Genomic DNA, 14,986 nt, shown 5'->3' with positions numbered 1-14,986 from the left:
ATGACCACAATTGTGTGGACATTCTGGAAAGTAACCTTGTTCGTGCTGTGTAGGTGCATCAAATTTAAATAGGCTAAAGGACAGCATGGTAGCGCAGTGGGTTAGCCTTGCTGCCTCACGGCGCCGAGGTCCCAGCTCTGGGTCACTGTGCGTGTGGAGTTTGCACACTCTCCCCGTGTTTGCATGGGTTTCACCCCCACAACCAATAAGATGTGCAGGGTAGGTGGATTAACCATGTTAAATTGTCCCTTAATTGGAAAAAATGATTTGGGTAATCTAAATTTTTAAAAAAAATTTAAATAGATTACAAGAGGAGAGGTCGTCTGTAATTGTAAAGTGTTGTCCTTACTCGATTAGGCAGGTAGCCAGCATATCATATTGAATTGGGACCTGGGTGTTAAAAGTGCACAGGCCTCACATTGGTGACATTGCAGGGGCTTCCTGTTCAATCCAAACCCCTACCCTCAATCTGATTCATGCTCCAAGTTTAAAATCAGGCCTATTGAAAGATGTTCAGAGCAAAAGTTTGGTTTAAAAGTAGGTGGGATATGTTGAAATTGTTGTTGATATTGGTCTGGTTTTTAATAGCAGTAAAATAAATACTTCTGAAAATTGGCTGATGGTTTGACCATAATTTGTAAACGTTAAAGGCCAAGGTTTAACTTTCTACCACATGGGTTGTGGAAACAAGAAAACCACATCATGCACAAGCCAAAGTTTGGAACTGGTATCCGTACACATTCAGAGCACCTTGTGAAGATGCTTGCTTCTATTGAGCTGATGATTTATTAAATTTGAAAGTTGAGATACCCTCAGTCACGACACAGGAGAGAAGATAGATGATTCAAAGGCTTTAATCATCTGAGAACTGTACAGCAGCCGAGAAGTGTGCTCATCACATGTTGCCTGAGTGAACCTTATCTTATATACCGTTTCCTGGGGGCGGAGCCAGAGGCGGAGTCCCCCAGGGTTCCAAGCCCCGTCTTAAAGGGTCAATGCATTAAAGGTAAGGTACCATTGTATCAGCTACTGATAACATTCATCACAAAAGTGAAGCATTGAACAACAAAAGCAGCGACTTATATTTATACAGCTCCTTCATCATAATTAAATGTTTCAAAGTGTTTCACAGGAGCATTATAAAGCAAAGGTTTTATACCGAGCAACACAAGGCAATATTGGGGCAAATGACCAAAAACTTGGTCAAAGAGGTGGGTTCTAAGAAGACTCTTTAAATAGGAAGGAGGGATAGAGACGGAGAAGTTTAGAGAGGAAATTCCAGAGATTTTTAGGATCTTGGCAACTGAAAGCACAGCCACCAAATAGTGGAGCAATTAAAATGAATGTCAGATTTAGAGCATCACAGAATCTTGGAGGGTTGTGGGACCGGAAGAGATTATAGAGGTGGAGAGGAGTGAGGCCATGGAGGGGTTAGACATAGGTCGGCAAGCATAGGGGGGTGATGGGTGAACAGAACTTGGTGTGAGTTGGTACTTGAGCAGGATTACCTCAAGTTTACAGCGAATAGGTGTGGGAGGTGAGCCAGGAATATGATAGACTAGTTGCGGATGAGGGCACCAGCAGCAATGAGTTGAGGCAGTTATGAAGATGGTGATGTTACAATGTTACAGAGATAATAATATTTGGCTTTAGTTGTGGCTAAGATTTTTATAAAAAATATTCTTTGATACCATTTGAGCAACGTGCAGCAAGGACAGCATTTGTTACTTATCCCCATTAATTACGCTTGAAAAGATGAAAATGAGCTGTCTTCATAGAATTTCATAGAATTTACAGTGCAGAAGGAGGCCATTCGGCCCATCAAGTCTGCACCGGCTCTTGGAAATAGCACCCTACCCAACCCCACACCTCCACTCTATCCCCATAACTCAGTAATCCCACCCAACACTAAGGGCAATTTTGGACACAAAGGGCAATTTAGCATAGCCAATCAACTTAACCTGCACATCTTTGGACTGTGGGAGGAAACCGGAGCACCCGGAGGAAACCCACGCGCACACGGGGAGAACATGCAGACTCCGCACAGACAGTGACCGAAGCCGGGAATCGAACCTGGGACCCTGGAGCTGTGAAGCAATTATACTAACCACTATGATACCGTGCTGCCCTGTCTTTTGAACTGCTGCAGTCCATGAGGTGTAGGTACACTCACAGTGCTGTTAGGAAGGAAGTTACAGGATTGTGACCCACCGACAGCGATATATTTCCAAGTCAGAATGATGTGTACCTTGGAGAGGAACTTGCAAGTTAGGGTGTTCCCATGTATCTGCCGTCCTTGTCCTCCTAGATGGTAAATGTTAGAGATTTAAGAGGTGCTGTCAAAGGAGCCTTGGTGAGTTGCTGCAGTGCATCTTGTGAACGGTACATATTGCTGTCACTGTGTGTCGGTAGTGGAGGGAGTGAATGTTCAAGATGATGAACAGGGTAATAATCAAGTTGTTACTTGTTTTACCCTGGATGGTGCCAAGGGTCTTGAGTGTTTTTGGAGCTGCACTCATTCAGGCAAGTGGCAAGTATTCCACCACACTCCTGACTTCAAACTTGTAGATAGTGGAAAGCTTTGGAAGTCAGGAGGTGAGTTACTGTCACAAAATTCCCAGACTCTGACCTGTAGCCACAGTATTAATATGGCTGGACCAGTTTGGTCTGACAATAATAGTCGAGGATCTTGATAGTGGGAGATTCAACGATGCTAATGCTTTTGAATGTCAAGGGATGAAGGTTAGATTCACTCTTGTTGGAGATGATCATTGCCTGGCACTTCTGTGGTGTGAATGTTACTTGCCACTTGTCAGCCCAAGCCTGGATACTGTCCAGGTCTTGCTGCATTTGAACATAGACTGCTTCTATATCTGAGGAATAGCGAATGGTGCTGAACATTATTCAGCCATCAATAAACATTCCCAGTTGTGATGTTATGACGGAGGGGAGGTCATTGATGAAGCAGCTGAAGATTGTTGGACCTGGATTACTACCCTGTGGAAATCCTGCAGTGGTGTCCTGGAACTGAGATGATAGACCTCCAACAACCACAACCATCTTCTTTTGTGCTAGTTATGACTTCGAACAGTGGAGACCTTTTCCCCCGATTCCCATTTATTTCTGTTCTGCTTGGACCCCTTGATGCCTTGGTCGAATAAATGCTGCCTTGATATCAAGGGCAGTCACTCTCACCTCAGCTCTTGTGTTCAATTTTTTTGTCCATGCTTGGAATAAGGCTGTATGAGCTGAGTGGCCATGGTGGAACCCAAACTGAGCATCAGTGGGCTGGGCAGTTTATTGCCAAGCATGTGCTGCTTAATAGCAGTGCCAATGACACCTTCTATCAGTCAACTGATGGGGCCATAATTGGCCAGCTTGACTTTTTTAAAATTCGTTCATGGGATGTGGGCCAGCGTTTATTGCCCATCCCTGAGGGTATTTAAGAGTCAACCACATTGCTGTGGGTCTGGAGTCACATGTAGGCCAGACCAGATAGGGATGACAGATTCCTTCCCTAAAGTACATTAATGATCGAGATGGTTTTTTACGACAATCGACAATGGTTTCATGGTCACCTTTAGACCTTCAATTCCAGATATTTATTGAATTCAAATTTCACCATGTGCCCTGGTGGGATTCGAATCCAGATCTCCAGAGCATTATCCTGGGTCTCTGGATTGCTAAAATGTCACTGCGCCACTGCCTCCCCTTGCCCTGCTTTTTGTGTACAAGACATACCTGGGCATTTTTCCACATTGCTGGGCAGATGCCAGAGTTGTAGCCGTACCTGAACAACTTGGCTGAAAGTTCTGAAACATAAGTCTTCAGGATAATGTTGGGATATTGTCAGGACCCATAGCCTTTGCAGCACCCAGCGCTTTCAGACATTTCTTGATATCATGTGGAGTGATTTGAATTGGCTGAAGACTGTCATTAGTGCTGCTGGGGCCTCTTGCGCAGGCCGAGATGGATCATCTACTCAGCACTTCTGGCTCAAGATTGTTGCAAATGCTTCAACCTTGTCTTTTGAGGGGCAGCACGGTGGCGCAGTGGGTTAGCCCTGTTGCCTCATGGCGACGAGGTCCCAGGTTCGATCCCGGCTCTGGGTCACTGTCCGTGTGGAGTTGCACATTCTCCCCGTGTTTGCGTGGGTTTCACCCCCACAACCCAAAGATGTGCAGGGTTGGTGGATTGGCCACACTAAATTGCCCCTTAATTGGAAAAAAATTAATTGGATAACTACATTTTTTTGTAAACTTGTCTTTTGCATTGATGTGTGGGCTCACCCACCATTGAGGATATGGATATTTGTGGAGCCTACTCCTTTTGTTAGCTGTTGAATTATCAACCGTACACGAATTGAAGTGGCAGGACTGCAGTTTTAATCTGATCCGTTAGGTGTGAGATTGCTTCGCTTTGCTCTGCCTGTTGCAATCTTCTTTAGCATGCTTGTTACCCTTTGCTGTAGCTTCACCAGGTTGACACCTCACTTTTAGGTATGTCTGATGCTGCTCCTGGCAAGCATATGTAATTGGAAACTGATCTATGGTCAAGTATGAACCAAGGTAGCAAAGAGTCTGAATTAGCCTCATTAATTTCTTGGCAGATGGATGGGCTTTCTGACTGGAATGGCGAAAACCGAAAATAATGGTTTTTGTATTTCTAGTATTTAATTGTCGGAAATTTCTGTTCCTCCATTATTGGATGTCAGGCAAGCAATGAAACAATTTAGAAACTCTGGAGGCATCAATGGAGTCAATGGTAACATCTAACTGCATATTGTCAAGAGTATAATGCGGAAACATGCTGGACGCAATCTAACAGAAAGGTTTCTGGGCGCGATCACCTGGCTGCATGGTTCTTGAATAGGAGCCAGTCAATGCCGGGTGAAGTCACCAGTCAGTATGCTATGCGGGATCTACCCAGATCTCGTGGGGTATCGGGATCAGGATCCCACCCATAATGTGTGTGACCAAGCCGCGCACGCTTAAGTCATTTCAAAACTAACTTAAGTGCGCACACCTGGGATATACCAGCCTCCCAGGATCTACCAGCCTCCCCAGGGAGTCCCCAGCCGAGCGGCGTACAGTACTAGTTCACACAAACGTGGACCTGGCGGAATGGCACCCGGGTGTCTCCCAGGCCATCGGAGGCCTCTGGATTATCAGGGGGGCAGTGCAGGGTGGCTCCCTGGCCCGCCACCTCGAATGTGGGCACCTTGGCATTGCCACTCTGACATGTTGCCACTGCCACCCTGGCGCTGCCAAGGTGGCAGTGCAAAGCCGGCAGGGGCACTGCCAGGGTGGAAGTGTCAGGGTGCCCAGGTACCAATGTGGCACTGCCAGTGGTCAGGGTCTGAGGGGGGGGCCATGCTCATGAAAGCAGGGTGGAGGGGGATTATGAAGGACAGGAGAGTGCCCCTGGGAAGTTTGGGGGGTTTAGGCTGGTGGTCCTGGAATGGGGGGTCTGTTCGGGGGTATGGGAGGTGGTGCTGAAGAGGGGGAAGACCTCAGTGTGCCGGTCTGGCCAGTGGGTTCAGCTCCTCACTGATGAAAATAATTTAAAGTGTGGGTTAAACTGGTGAGAAACTCTCCAGGGCCCAAAAAAGTGACGAGGTTTCGTTGGACAGTGGTTGTGAACTCGCTGGCCGCGCCGATGGGAAACTCCCAGCAAACCCGCCACAAATGAGACTTTAAAAATATTCCGTTAGATCGCGCCCTCTAAGTGTAATTTGTGGCAGATTTTCCTGGACGTTTCCCACCGGTTCTTCTTGACCAGTTTCCCACTGCTATCTAACCACACTCAGTCGCTTTTGTGGGGCCCGGAGGAGTTTCTCCCCAGTCAAGCCACACCAAGAATTATTTTCATCAATGGTGAGCTGAACTCACTGCCCAGGCCTGTTACTCAGAGATCAGGACACTATTTTGAAAGTGTGCCCTGATTTCTAAGTGAGCTTGTGGGTCCCCCACACTTCTCACCTGTGAATAGTGTCACCCCCCCCACACTCCCAACCCCCCCCCCCCCCCCCCCCCCCCCCCCCAAGTGATGATACCCCGCTAGGGATTTGCTGAGGGCCCTCCTTTTTCAGACCTTCACATGTTCCCCCTCCCACCCTTCACACCCCCAACCATCCAGAGGCCCCTTCATACCGGCCCTGCAGACCCCCATCCTTCATGCCCCCTCCCCCCCACTCTCCTTTCATGAGCATGGCTTCCTCCATGGCCTTACCTGTAGCAGTACAATCTTCTGCAGAGCCACCGTGGCTCCTTGGCAATTCCACGATTGCAGTGCCAACATTTGGCCAGCATGGTAGCATTGTGGATAGCACAATTGCTTATCAGCTTCAGGGTCCCAAGTTCGATTCCGGCTTGGGTCACCGCCTGTGTGGAGTCTGCACATCCTCCCCGTGTGTGCGTGGGTTTCCTCCGGGTGCTCCGGTTTCCTCCCACAGTCCAAAGATGTGCAGATTAGGTGGATTGGCCATGATAAATTGCCCTTGGTGTCCAAAATTGCCCTTAGTGTTATAGAACAGTACAGCACAGAACAGGCCCTTCGGCCCTCGATGTTGTGCCGAGCAATGATCACCCTACTTAAACCCACGTAACCCGTATACCCGTAACCCAACAATCCCCCCATTAACCTTACACTACGGGCAATTTAGCATGGCCAATCCACCTAACCCGCACATCTTTGGACTGTGGGAGGAAACCGGAGCACCCGGAGGAAACCCACGCACACACAGGGAGGACGTGCAGACTCCACACAGACAGTGACCCAGCCGGGAATCGAACCTGGGACCCTGGAGCTGTGAAGCATTGATGCTAACCACCATGCTACCGTGAGGCCCGTGTTGAAATGAAATGAAATGAAAATCGCTTATTGTCACAAGTAGGCTTCAAATGAAGTTACTGTGAAAAGCCCCTAGTCGCCACATTCTGGCATCTGATCGGGGAGGCTGTTACGGGAATTGAACCGTGCTGCTGGCCTGGCTTGGTCTGCTTTCAAAGCCAGCGATTTAGCCCTGTGCTAAACAGCCCCAGGTGGGGTTACTGGGTAATGGGGATAGGGTGGAGGTGTTGACCTTGGGTAGAGTGCTCTTTCCAAGAGCCGGTGCAGACTCGATGGGCCGAATGGCCTCCTTCTGCACTGTAAATTCTATGATTCCAACCCTGTAGTGCCAAGGTGCCCGCATTCCAGGACGAGGATCAGATGGCCACCCTGCCCTGCCCCTGACTACCCAGGGGCCTCCGATGGGCCGGGAGATCCCTCCAAGTATTGTTCCACCTGGTCTATATTTATGTGGCAGTGCAGCCTGGCTGGAGACTCCCTGGGAAGGCCGTTAGCTGCGGAGAACCCGGTAGATCCTGGGTGAGTATGTCTAAATAGTTTTAAAACCTATTTAGACGTGCAAGTCTTGGTCGTGCCCATTGTGGCTGTCGAGAAGCCCACGGGAGGCTTCTTCCAGTATTTACCGGCTGTGCCGCTCTCCCGTTCGGGCACAGCCATTAGATTGCGCCCACTTTTTTTATTCAATTGTGCTTGAATGTCGTCTAATGTTCACTGATCCTGTCTTTGTTCTTTGTTAGGTTGGACATGAAGGAGGTAACTGCACTTACCACAGGAACCTCGAACCCTGCTTCATACCTCAGGATAAGGAGAACATCTTCCACACAATCTTCGCTTTCTTCACCAAGTCTGGTAGGAAAGTTTTGGTGAGTTATCTCTTTCAGCATTGATTACTAAGTGGATTGCTAGCTCAAGGAATACAGTAGAATACATGAGGGTGACATTAAAGGAGTTTGGATCATAAGGTGGGTAATAAATTAGGAGAGAAATGGAACTTGATTGGCTGCATGAATTATCATTCAAATGGATGCACTGAGAGCTGAACATGATGTGTTGGGGCTTAAAGTAGAGTGTGTGCAATGTGACATGAACTATGATGGAAAATATATGAGCTGTCAGAGGAAGACACAGCTTGGGGCAGAATTCTCATGACCTGTATGACCATATCTGAATTTGATGCGTCAGATAAAGTTGGAGGATGAGGTAGCGTCAGACCTGGAGAGGCTGGAGGATGACCCCAGGGAGGACACGCAGGATCAACTAAAGGATGGAGGAGCAGCAACAGCGACAAGATTCCGGCAAGCCCGGAGAGCCCATGAGGCCCTCATACCCGCCTGCTTCAAAAAGGACGTGGCCTCCTCATTTCTCCCCACCCTTCCAGGTTCTGAGGAACATCACTCCACGATCCTGGGACTGTGCCGACACTGTCAGTGTACCACTGCCGAGGGCAGGGGTGGTTTATAACCTGCTGTGTCCCCAACTACCCCAGTACCTGATGGTGACACCCTCCCTCCACCACACAGCACACCCAACCTTCCTTATACCCTGCCCAGCCCCTCCCCCCAGTGCCCTCTCAATAATCCTCGACATGCTGAGCCCTCCGTGCTCTTTCACAGCATCTAGGTGTGTCGCCAGGATGCACATCAGAGATGGAGGCAGTCTGCTGTCTACCGCATTCTGTGGCCTTGGATGCCCCTGGCGGGCATCCACTGGGGCCGGGGGCCTGAGGCCGGAGGGCACTGGCCAACTTGCCGGCAGCACATGCCCCGTGTGCCACTCTGTTCCGGGTGCTGTCTCTGAGACGCGCCATTGTCAGTAGTGTGGATCTTAGGGGAGCATATGTCCGCCGTCCTGATCCTGCAGGGTGGCTCCAGGTTGGCACCCAGCATCCTCTCCTCCCAGTCGGCGCTTATAGGGTCCGAGGATTCACCTCGGGATGGAGGGCAGCTGGATTGAGCCACAGGCTGTCTCTGTGTCATCTAGCTCTGCCAGCCCTGGCGGCTCCCCAATTTCTGCAGCACAGTGTTGACGCCCTCAGCAATGCTCCTCAGTGACTGGGACATGCGCTGGAGCGCCCCGGTAATGCCCATCTGCGACTGGGACATGCTCTGCCGCACCTCGGCTATGCCAACTTGAGACTGGGGCATGTTCCGCAGGGCCTCAGCTATACCCACATGGGACTCGGAGACATCTCCTACAGAACAGGACTTGCTCTGGAAGGCCTAGGCAATGCCCACTGAGACTGGTTCATGCTCCGCATAGCTTCATCAAGGTCCACCTGGTACTCGATCATGACCGCAGCAACTGGGATACGCTTTTGAGGTACTCGGCGATGGCCGTCACTGACTGAGCCATGCCTTGAACACCTCCACTCGTGCTGCCGATGTTGTTCACCAGGCTTTCCACTGCGGCCATCACCTTCACAGTGTTGGCTTTGGTGCCACACGTTGCCAGCGCCATCTCCTGCGCCCCTGGCCTCTCTGACACCTCCGGATAGCTACGGACCTGCTGGAGTGTCGCTGACATCGCCCTCTAAATATCATGGCTGCACCCTAGCATCTCCATCAGCTCCACGTAAACCTGTTCCAGAGGCTCACCATCTGACTGGGACCCAGCTGGGACCTGGGGTCCAGCAGACCTCCAAGTGCTGTCGCGCCTGGGCGTTCCTGGCTCAACCTAATGTGCACAGTAAATGTGTGGTGCTTACCAGATTGTACCTCAGAAGCCTGTCCACTGCCATTGCCCACCGAGGAGTGTGTCTGGGCTGGTGGAGGGTGGGGATGACAGCTGCAACGTCTCAAAGCTGGCAGCCTCTGAACTCTCCTCCGAGGTGTTCTCTTGGGTGGCGGGTTGTGGAGGGAACCACCCTGGATGGACCGTCGCTGTCGGATGGAGATCCTATGTGGTCAGTGGGAGGAATCGGTCAGTCTGTATGGCATTATCAACCCGAGAGATGGGGAGGTGCCGTTCGGGCAGCGGGGGTGGTTTGGGGAGATGGCCCATATGGGGGAGATGGAATGGGAAGTATTGGAGGTGTGGTGTGGGTGGAAATACTGGACATGGGTGAGCTGGGGCACAGAATTGTGCTGGGAGGGGGCGTTGCCAGGTGCATACCTATGGGGGGTGTCTGGGGTCCCATGCGGCCTGCCGGAGGGTGATGATCTTCTTTGACACTGGGTGCCGGTCCTTTTGGTCACACTCCCCGAGCTGCCGGCCGCTGGCACTTGCCATCGAAGCCAACACTGGCTGCCCTCTGGCTGAACCAGAGCAGCACGGTAGCATTGTGGTTAGCACAATTGCTTCACAGCTCCAGGGTCCCAGGTTCGATTCCCGGCTTGGGTCACTGTGCGGAGTCTGCACGTTCTCCCCGTGTGTGCGTGGGTTTCCTCCGGGTACTCCGGTTTCCTCCCACAGTCCAAAGATGTGCAGGTTAGGTGGATTGGCCATGCTAAATTGCCCTCAGTGTCCAAAATTGCCCTTAGTGTTGGGTGGGGTTACTGGGTTATGGGGATAGGGTGGAGGTGTGGACCTTGGGTAGGGTGCTCTTTCCAAGAGCCGGTGCAGACTCGATGGGCCAAATAGCCTCCTTCTGCACTGCAAATTTTATTAATCTATAATTCTATGAACCTCCGTGACTGTAAGGGGAACAGGGCATCCTGTGTGGTCTTGACCGCATCCAGTAATCTGCCCAGATCGGCATACCTGAATCGGGGGACTGGTCGTCTCCCAGCGGCATGGCTGTAAGCTGAGTCGGGTTGACTGTGCAGGAGCAGTTTACATGCTGCTGTCCCCTTGTTAGCAGGGGGCTGGTGAATCAACCAGTGTAAAGCCCGAGAGGCCTTGTTATGTGGACCAATTGATGTTTTATAGCGGCCTCGTCAGACCGAGGAACGGGAAGCTCGCGGCAGTTCCCGCTCGTTCCCACACTTAGAAACGTTTCCATTAAATTGCGCCTACTGCTTCTGAAGCAGAAAGGGGTTTCAGCAAATGCATTCCTGGAAGAAAGAGTTTGTGCATTGATATCCTTGGTGTACAGCACAGAAGCTGACCATTCAACCCATTAAACCTGTGACAGTAGTACAGGCGTGGAATGCCCTGCCTGCAACAGTAGTGGACTCGCCAACACTAAACGCATTCAAATGGTCATTGGATAGGCATATGGACGATAAGGGAATAGTGTAGAGGGACTTTAGAGGGGTTTCACAGGACGGCACAACATCGAGGGCCGAAGGGCCTGTACTGCGCTGTAATGAAAAAAAAAGTTCCTAGAATGAGCCAGCAAATAGATCTCATCACCCCAGTCTTCTCATAGCCCTTTTTAAGCAGTGATCCAATTTCATCCTGTTGCATCTGCTTCCACCATGACAATGCATTTCAGGTTATGACAACTTCTGAATAAAAAATGTCTCTTATCATCTCTCCCATGGATATTTTGGCAGTTATTTTAAATCTGTATTCTCTGCTGTATAAGAAGGAGCAGGTATAGACAATATGGCCGTCTGATAATACCCCGCCATTCAGTATGATCATGGCTGGTATTCAGCTTTAATACCCCCTTCCCACCCACTCCTCATACCCTTTGACTCCCTGAGAGACCAAAAGGCCGCCTATCCCAATCTTCAATATATTTATGTAATATTATGCAATATAATGTAACATCCACAACCCTCTGAGAGAGAATTCAAAAGATTCATAACGCTTTTGAGTGAAGAAATTTCTCCAGACCTCAGTCCAAAATGATTACCCTAAGACTGTGCCTTTGTATTCTTGATTCTTCAGGCAGGGAAAACAACCTCTTAGTGGTTTAAAACCCTTTCAGAATTGTGTGTGCTTCATGGAGACACCTCTCATTCTTTTAAACTCCAGAGAATGAAAGCCCAGTTTACTCAGCATCTCACCATAGGACAATCCCCTCATCTGAGGGACGAATTTAGTGAACATTTGCTGACTGCCTCCAAATGCAAGTAGAAGTTATTGACCATTCCTCTGAAGAAATGTTTTGCCCCATGTACACATCAAAGTACCTCATAATTTTAGGGGACGGCACGGTGGAGCAGTGGTTAGCATTGCTACCTCACGATGCCTAGGACCCGGGTTCAATCCCGGCCCCAGGTCCGTGTGGAGTTTGGATATTCTTCCCGTGTCTGCGTTGGTCTTGCCCTCACAACTCAAAGATGTGCAGGGTAGGTGATATGGCCTCGCTAAATTGCCTCTAATTTGGAAAAAAAATTGAATTGGGTAAATGTATAAGAAAAAAGTTCCTCATAAATTCCAATGCCTCTATCAAACCTTCCCTGAATGAAGAGGACAATCCCCGGCTTTTGAGGTAACTAAAATCCCTCATCCCAGGTACCTCTGTAATACATTTTCCCCAAAACCTTGACATCCATTCTAAAGTGTGGTGCTCAGAATTTTGCACATTAACCAGGGTGATTCATAATGATTTGGTTCCATGATCGGAATTTTTATAAGATTGCAGAGGTGAGTCCAAGAGCTGGTGCTCCTCGTAGAGCACATCCCATGAAATGTACATTTTGCAGCTTATTATCTGACTTTCCATTTTATTGCAAAATCTTGCATCTTGTAAACATTATATTTCAATATAATTTTATAGCTGAACTGTTACTTAAATTAGGGTATTATTTCTTGAGTTACTTACTTTTCAGAAGCTTCAAGCCAAGTGCATATGTGTAAAATATAAGACAGGTGTCTGGAATCCTGTCGCCCACTTCAGTGGTGCATTTTGTTTCATCTCAGTCCTGTGGTTGCTAGATTCTACTCCCAGCATGTCTTATAGCACGGGTGGGAGAATCAGAGGTGACAGTTGGCATCCATGATTTGCCGTTCTTTCAGCTTTCTCGCCCTAATTCTTGGAGCATGTGAGCAAGGCGATTACGCAGTTTCGGGGCAGTGATGTGTCAGGTAATTGGTTAAAACAATAATCTAATTGAATAATGTTACGTTTGTTTTTGCTTGGCTTGTTGATCCATTTAGGATTGTGATAGACCTGGGCGGCCCTGTTCGATCATCAACTGTAAGCTAAACTCTTTAGTGAAGGAAGAAACCAGGAACATCGATGTACACTTGCTGCTCAATACTGAAATATTGAAAAAGGTGAGAGCAAGCCAAAACCTGCTGATCTTTCCACGCCTGTGGAATAGGAAACAGCTAACTCCTTTTGGAACTGAGACTTCTAATGTACCCTGCATTTTATTTTACATCTGGTGTTAAAATGTGGATAGTCCTGCCCTGAGCACAACACATTTCCACTTCGACACTCAGCACTATTATTGAGTGCCCCCAATTTAATTACAACGTGAGCTTTGCACTGAGGAAAATGCCCCCTGTTGTGCCCAAAACATATGCCTTAACCATCACGCCCCAACCCCTACCCCCTGCTTTGGCACCACCACCCCCTCAGACATGCACCACAAATATGTCTCTTTAACATTTGCATTTCCCACCCCACATTCTCCTTATTGCCTTTTTGGAATTGTGTAATCTAGGGCCAAGTTATTCTAAATTATGGACCAATTTAATTAAAACTTGTCCAAACCCATATTACTTTGGACTTTCTTTTGAAGATTTTCATCTAATTTGACTGGACTGGATTTAAATTTCAGACCTGAAGCCCACGGATAGAGTGCTAATGCATAGTGCAACCCTAATCCCACCTAGATAATACACAGCATCTTTCTGATTAATAAGGGATCAACACATTTCAACTCGACCTTTGACTTTATCCAGCTGTAATAAGCATGTTATGGAACAGAATCACATAATACACCTCTTACTTGGGCAAGTAAAATATCTGGAACAGTTGTGTTAACATGTGCATGAACGGTGAGGGTAGCAAGTCGTTATTTCACCGCTTCTCTTTGTGCTCTGCAGGATAGTGCCTCAGTTATCCAATTTGTTACCAGGGCAAAAGGAATGGTAACGTCAGAAATGAGGATTGTGGAGGTGCCAGGTGGACTTCCTGAAGATGCAACAGTGAGTATTGTTTCACATTATCAGTGTTGTTTGGGCTAAATTTAAGTCAGCAAGATAGAAATAGAAAGGAAACTCTGACGTGTGCATTGAAGTAACACTGAGGTGGAAAATGATTTGCGTTACTGTTTTAAAAAATATTTTAATGAAACTTTTGTTATTTTTTAACAAAATCTACACAAAATATCCAAACAACAACAATAACTGATTGCATTCTAAGGCTGAAATCTGGACTTATTTCTGGACTTGAACTAAGGGAATGTACTGGGCAGGTGGAAACATTTTCGTGGGAGAAAGTTTTAGTGGTAGACTATGGGCGAGATTCTTCCATCTCCTAGCCACGTGTTTTTAGGCAGCGCGCGATTTTCTGGTGGCAGAATTTCCTGTTCCCGCTGCTTGTCTTGTCAATGGGACTTCCCATTCAAGCCTCCCCAACCCGTTGGGAAACCTATGGGTGGGGGTGCGCTGCCAACGAGAACAGAGAATCCCAACGGCCGGAGATTTCTGGCCCATTATTCATTTGGAGTTAAGTAATTATAGGGAAAAGGATGAAGTCAGTTCAAGAGTTAAAAATATTCAACTGGGGAAAGCTCAATTTTAGTAAGCTGGTTTGGTAAAAGTGGATTGGAAAAAGTTACTTGAAGGTAAATTAGTGTCAAAGAAATGGGAGGTACAATGAAGAACTAAAGAGAGTTGTGCCAACAAAGGGCGTGTCCCAAATTTTGCACTCCCCAACTCCATCCTAAGACTCTACACTGTAGGATAAAGCAGGATAATATCACATGCCACGGGCTCAATACTACAAAAAGCCTTGAGGAGTATAGAAATTGCAGGCGTGAAATTAGAGGAAAATTAGGAAAACCCCAAAGAGAGGACATCAAAGAATGTTGACAATTTAAATTAAGAAAAACACAAAGATATTTCCTGATAAAGAGCCAGAGGAGAACCAAGCAGAACTAAGTGCCGAAGCATGGATTTAGTTCTGAACGAATAGTTTGTTTCTGTTTTCGCAAAAGAGGGGGGATGGAATAGACATTGTAGTTTAGGAAGAGTATGAGATATTGGATGGTGTTACGGCCAGATTAGATGGGGTGAGCTGTCTTGTCTTTTTGTACACTCCTGGGTTCGTTATAACAAGAGTTTAATA

The 14,986-nt window shown here is 48.0% G+C and overlaps 1 protein-coding gene across 1 annotated transcript in view; it reads left to right on the top strand.

Moving 5' to 3' along the window:
• Positions 1-14,986, top strand: part of itga9 (integrin, alpha 9) — a 632,947-nt gene that overhangs the window by 554,566 nt on the left and 63,395 nt on the right. The window contains exons 24-26 of the mRNA XM_038809824.1: positions 7,590-7,715; positions 12,844-12,963; positions 13,741-13,842. Of these exons, the coding sequence (XP_038665752.1) occupies positions 7,590-7,715; positions 12,844-12,963; positions 13,741-13,842 (348 nt within the window). The remainder of the gene's footprint in view (positions 1-7,589; positions 7,716-12,843; positions 12,964-13,740; positions 13,843-14,986) is intronic.

This window comes from Scyliorhinus canicula, chromosome 10 (genome assembly GCF_902713615.1).
Source record: "Scyliorhinus canicula chromosome 10, sScyCan1.1, whole genome shotgun sequence".
In the NCBI taxonomy this organism is placed as follows: Eukaryota; Metazoa; Chordata; class Chondrichthyes; order Carcharhiniformes; family Scyliorhinidae; genus Scyliorhinus; species Scyliorhinus canicula.
The sequence above is the reverse complement of the archived record's forward strand: the minus strand, read 5'-3'. Positions and strand labels throughout refer to the sequence as shown.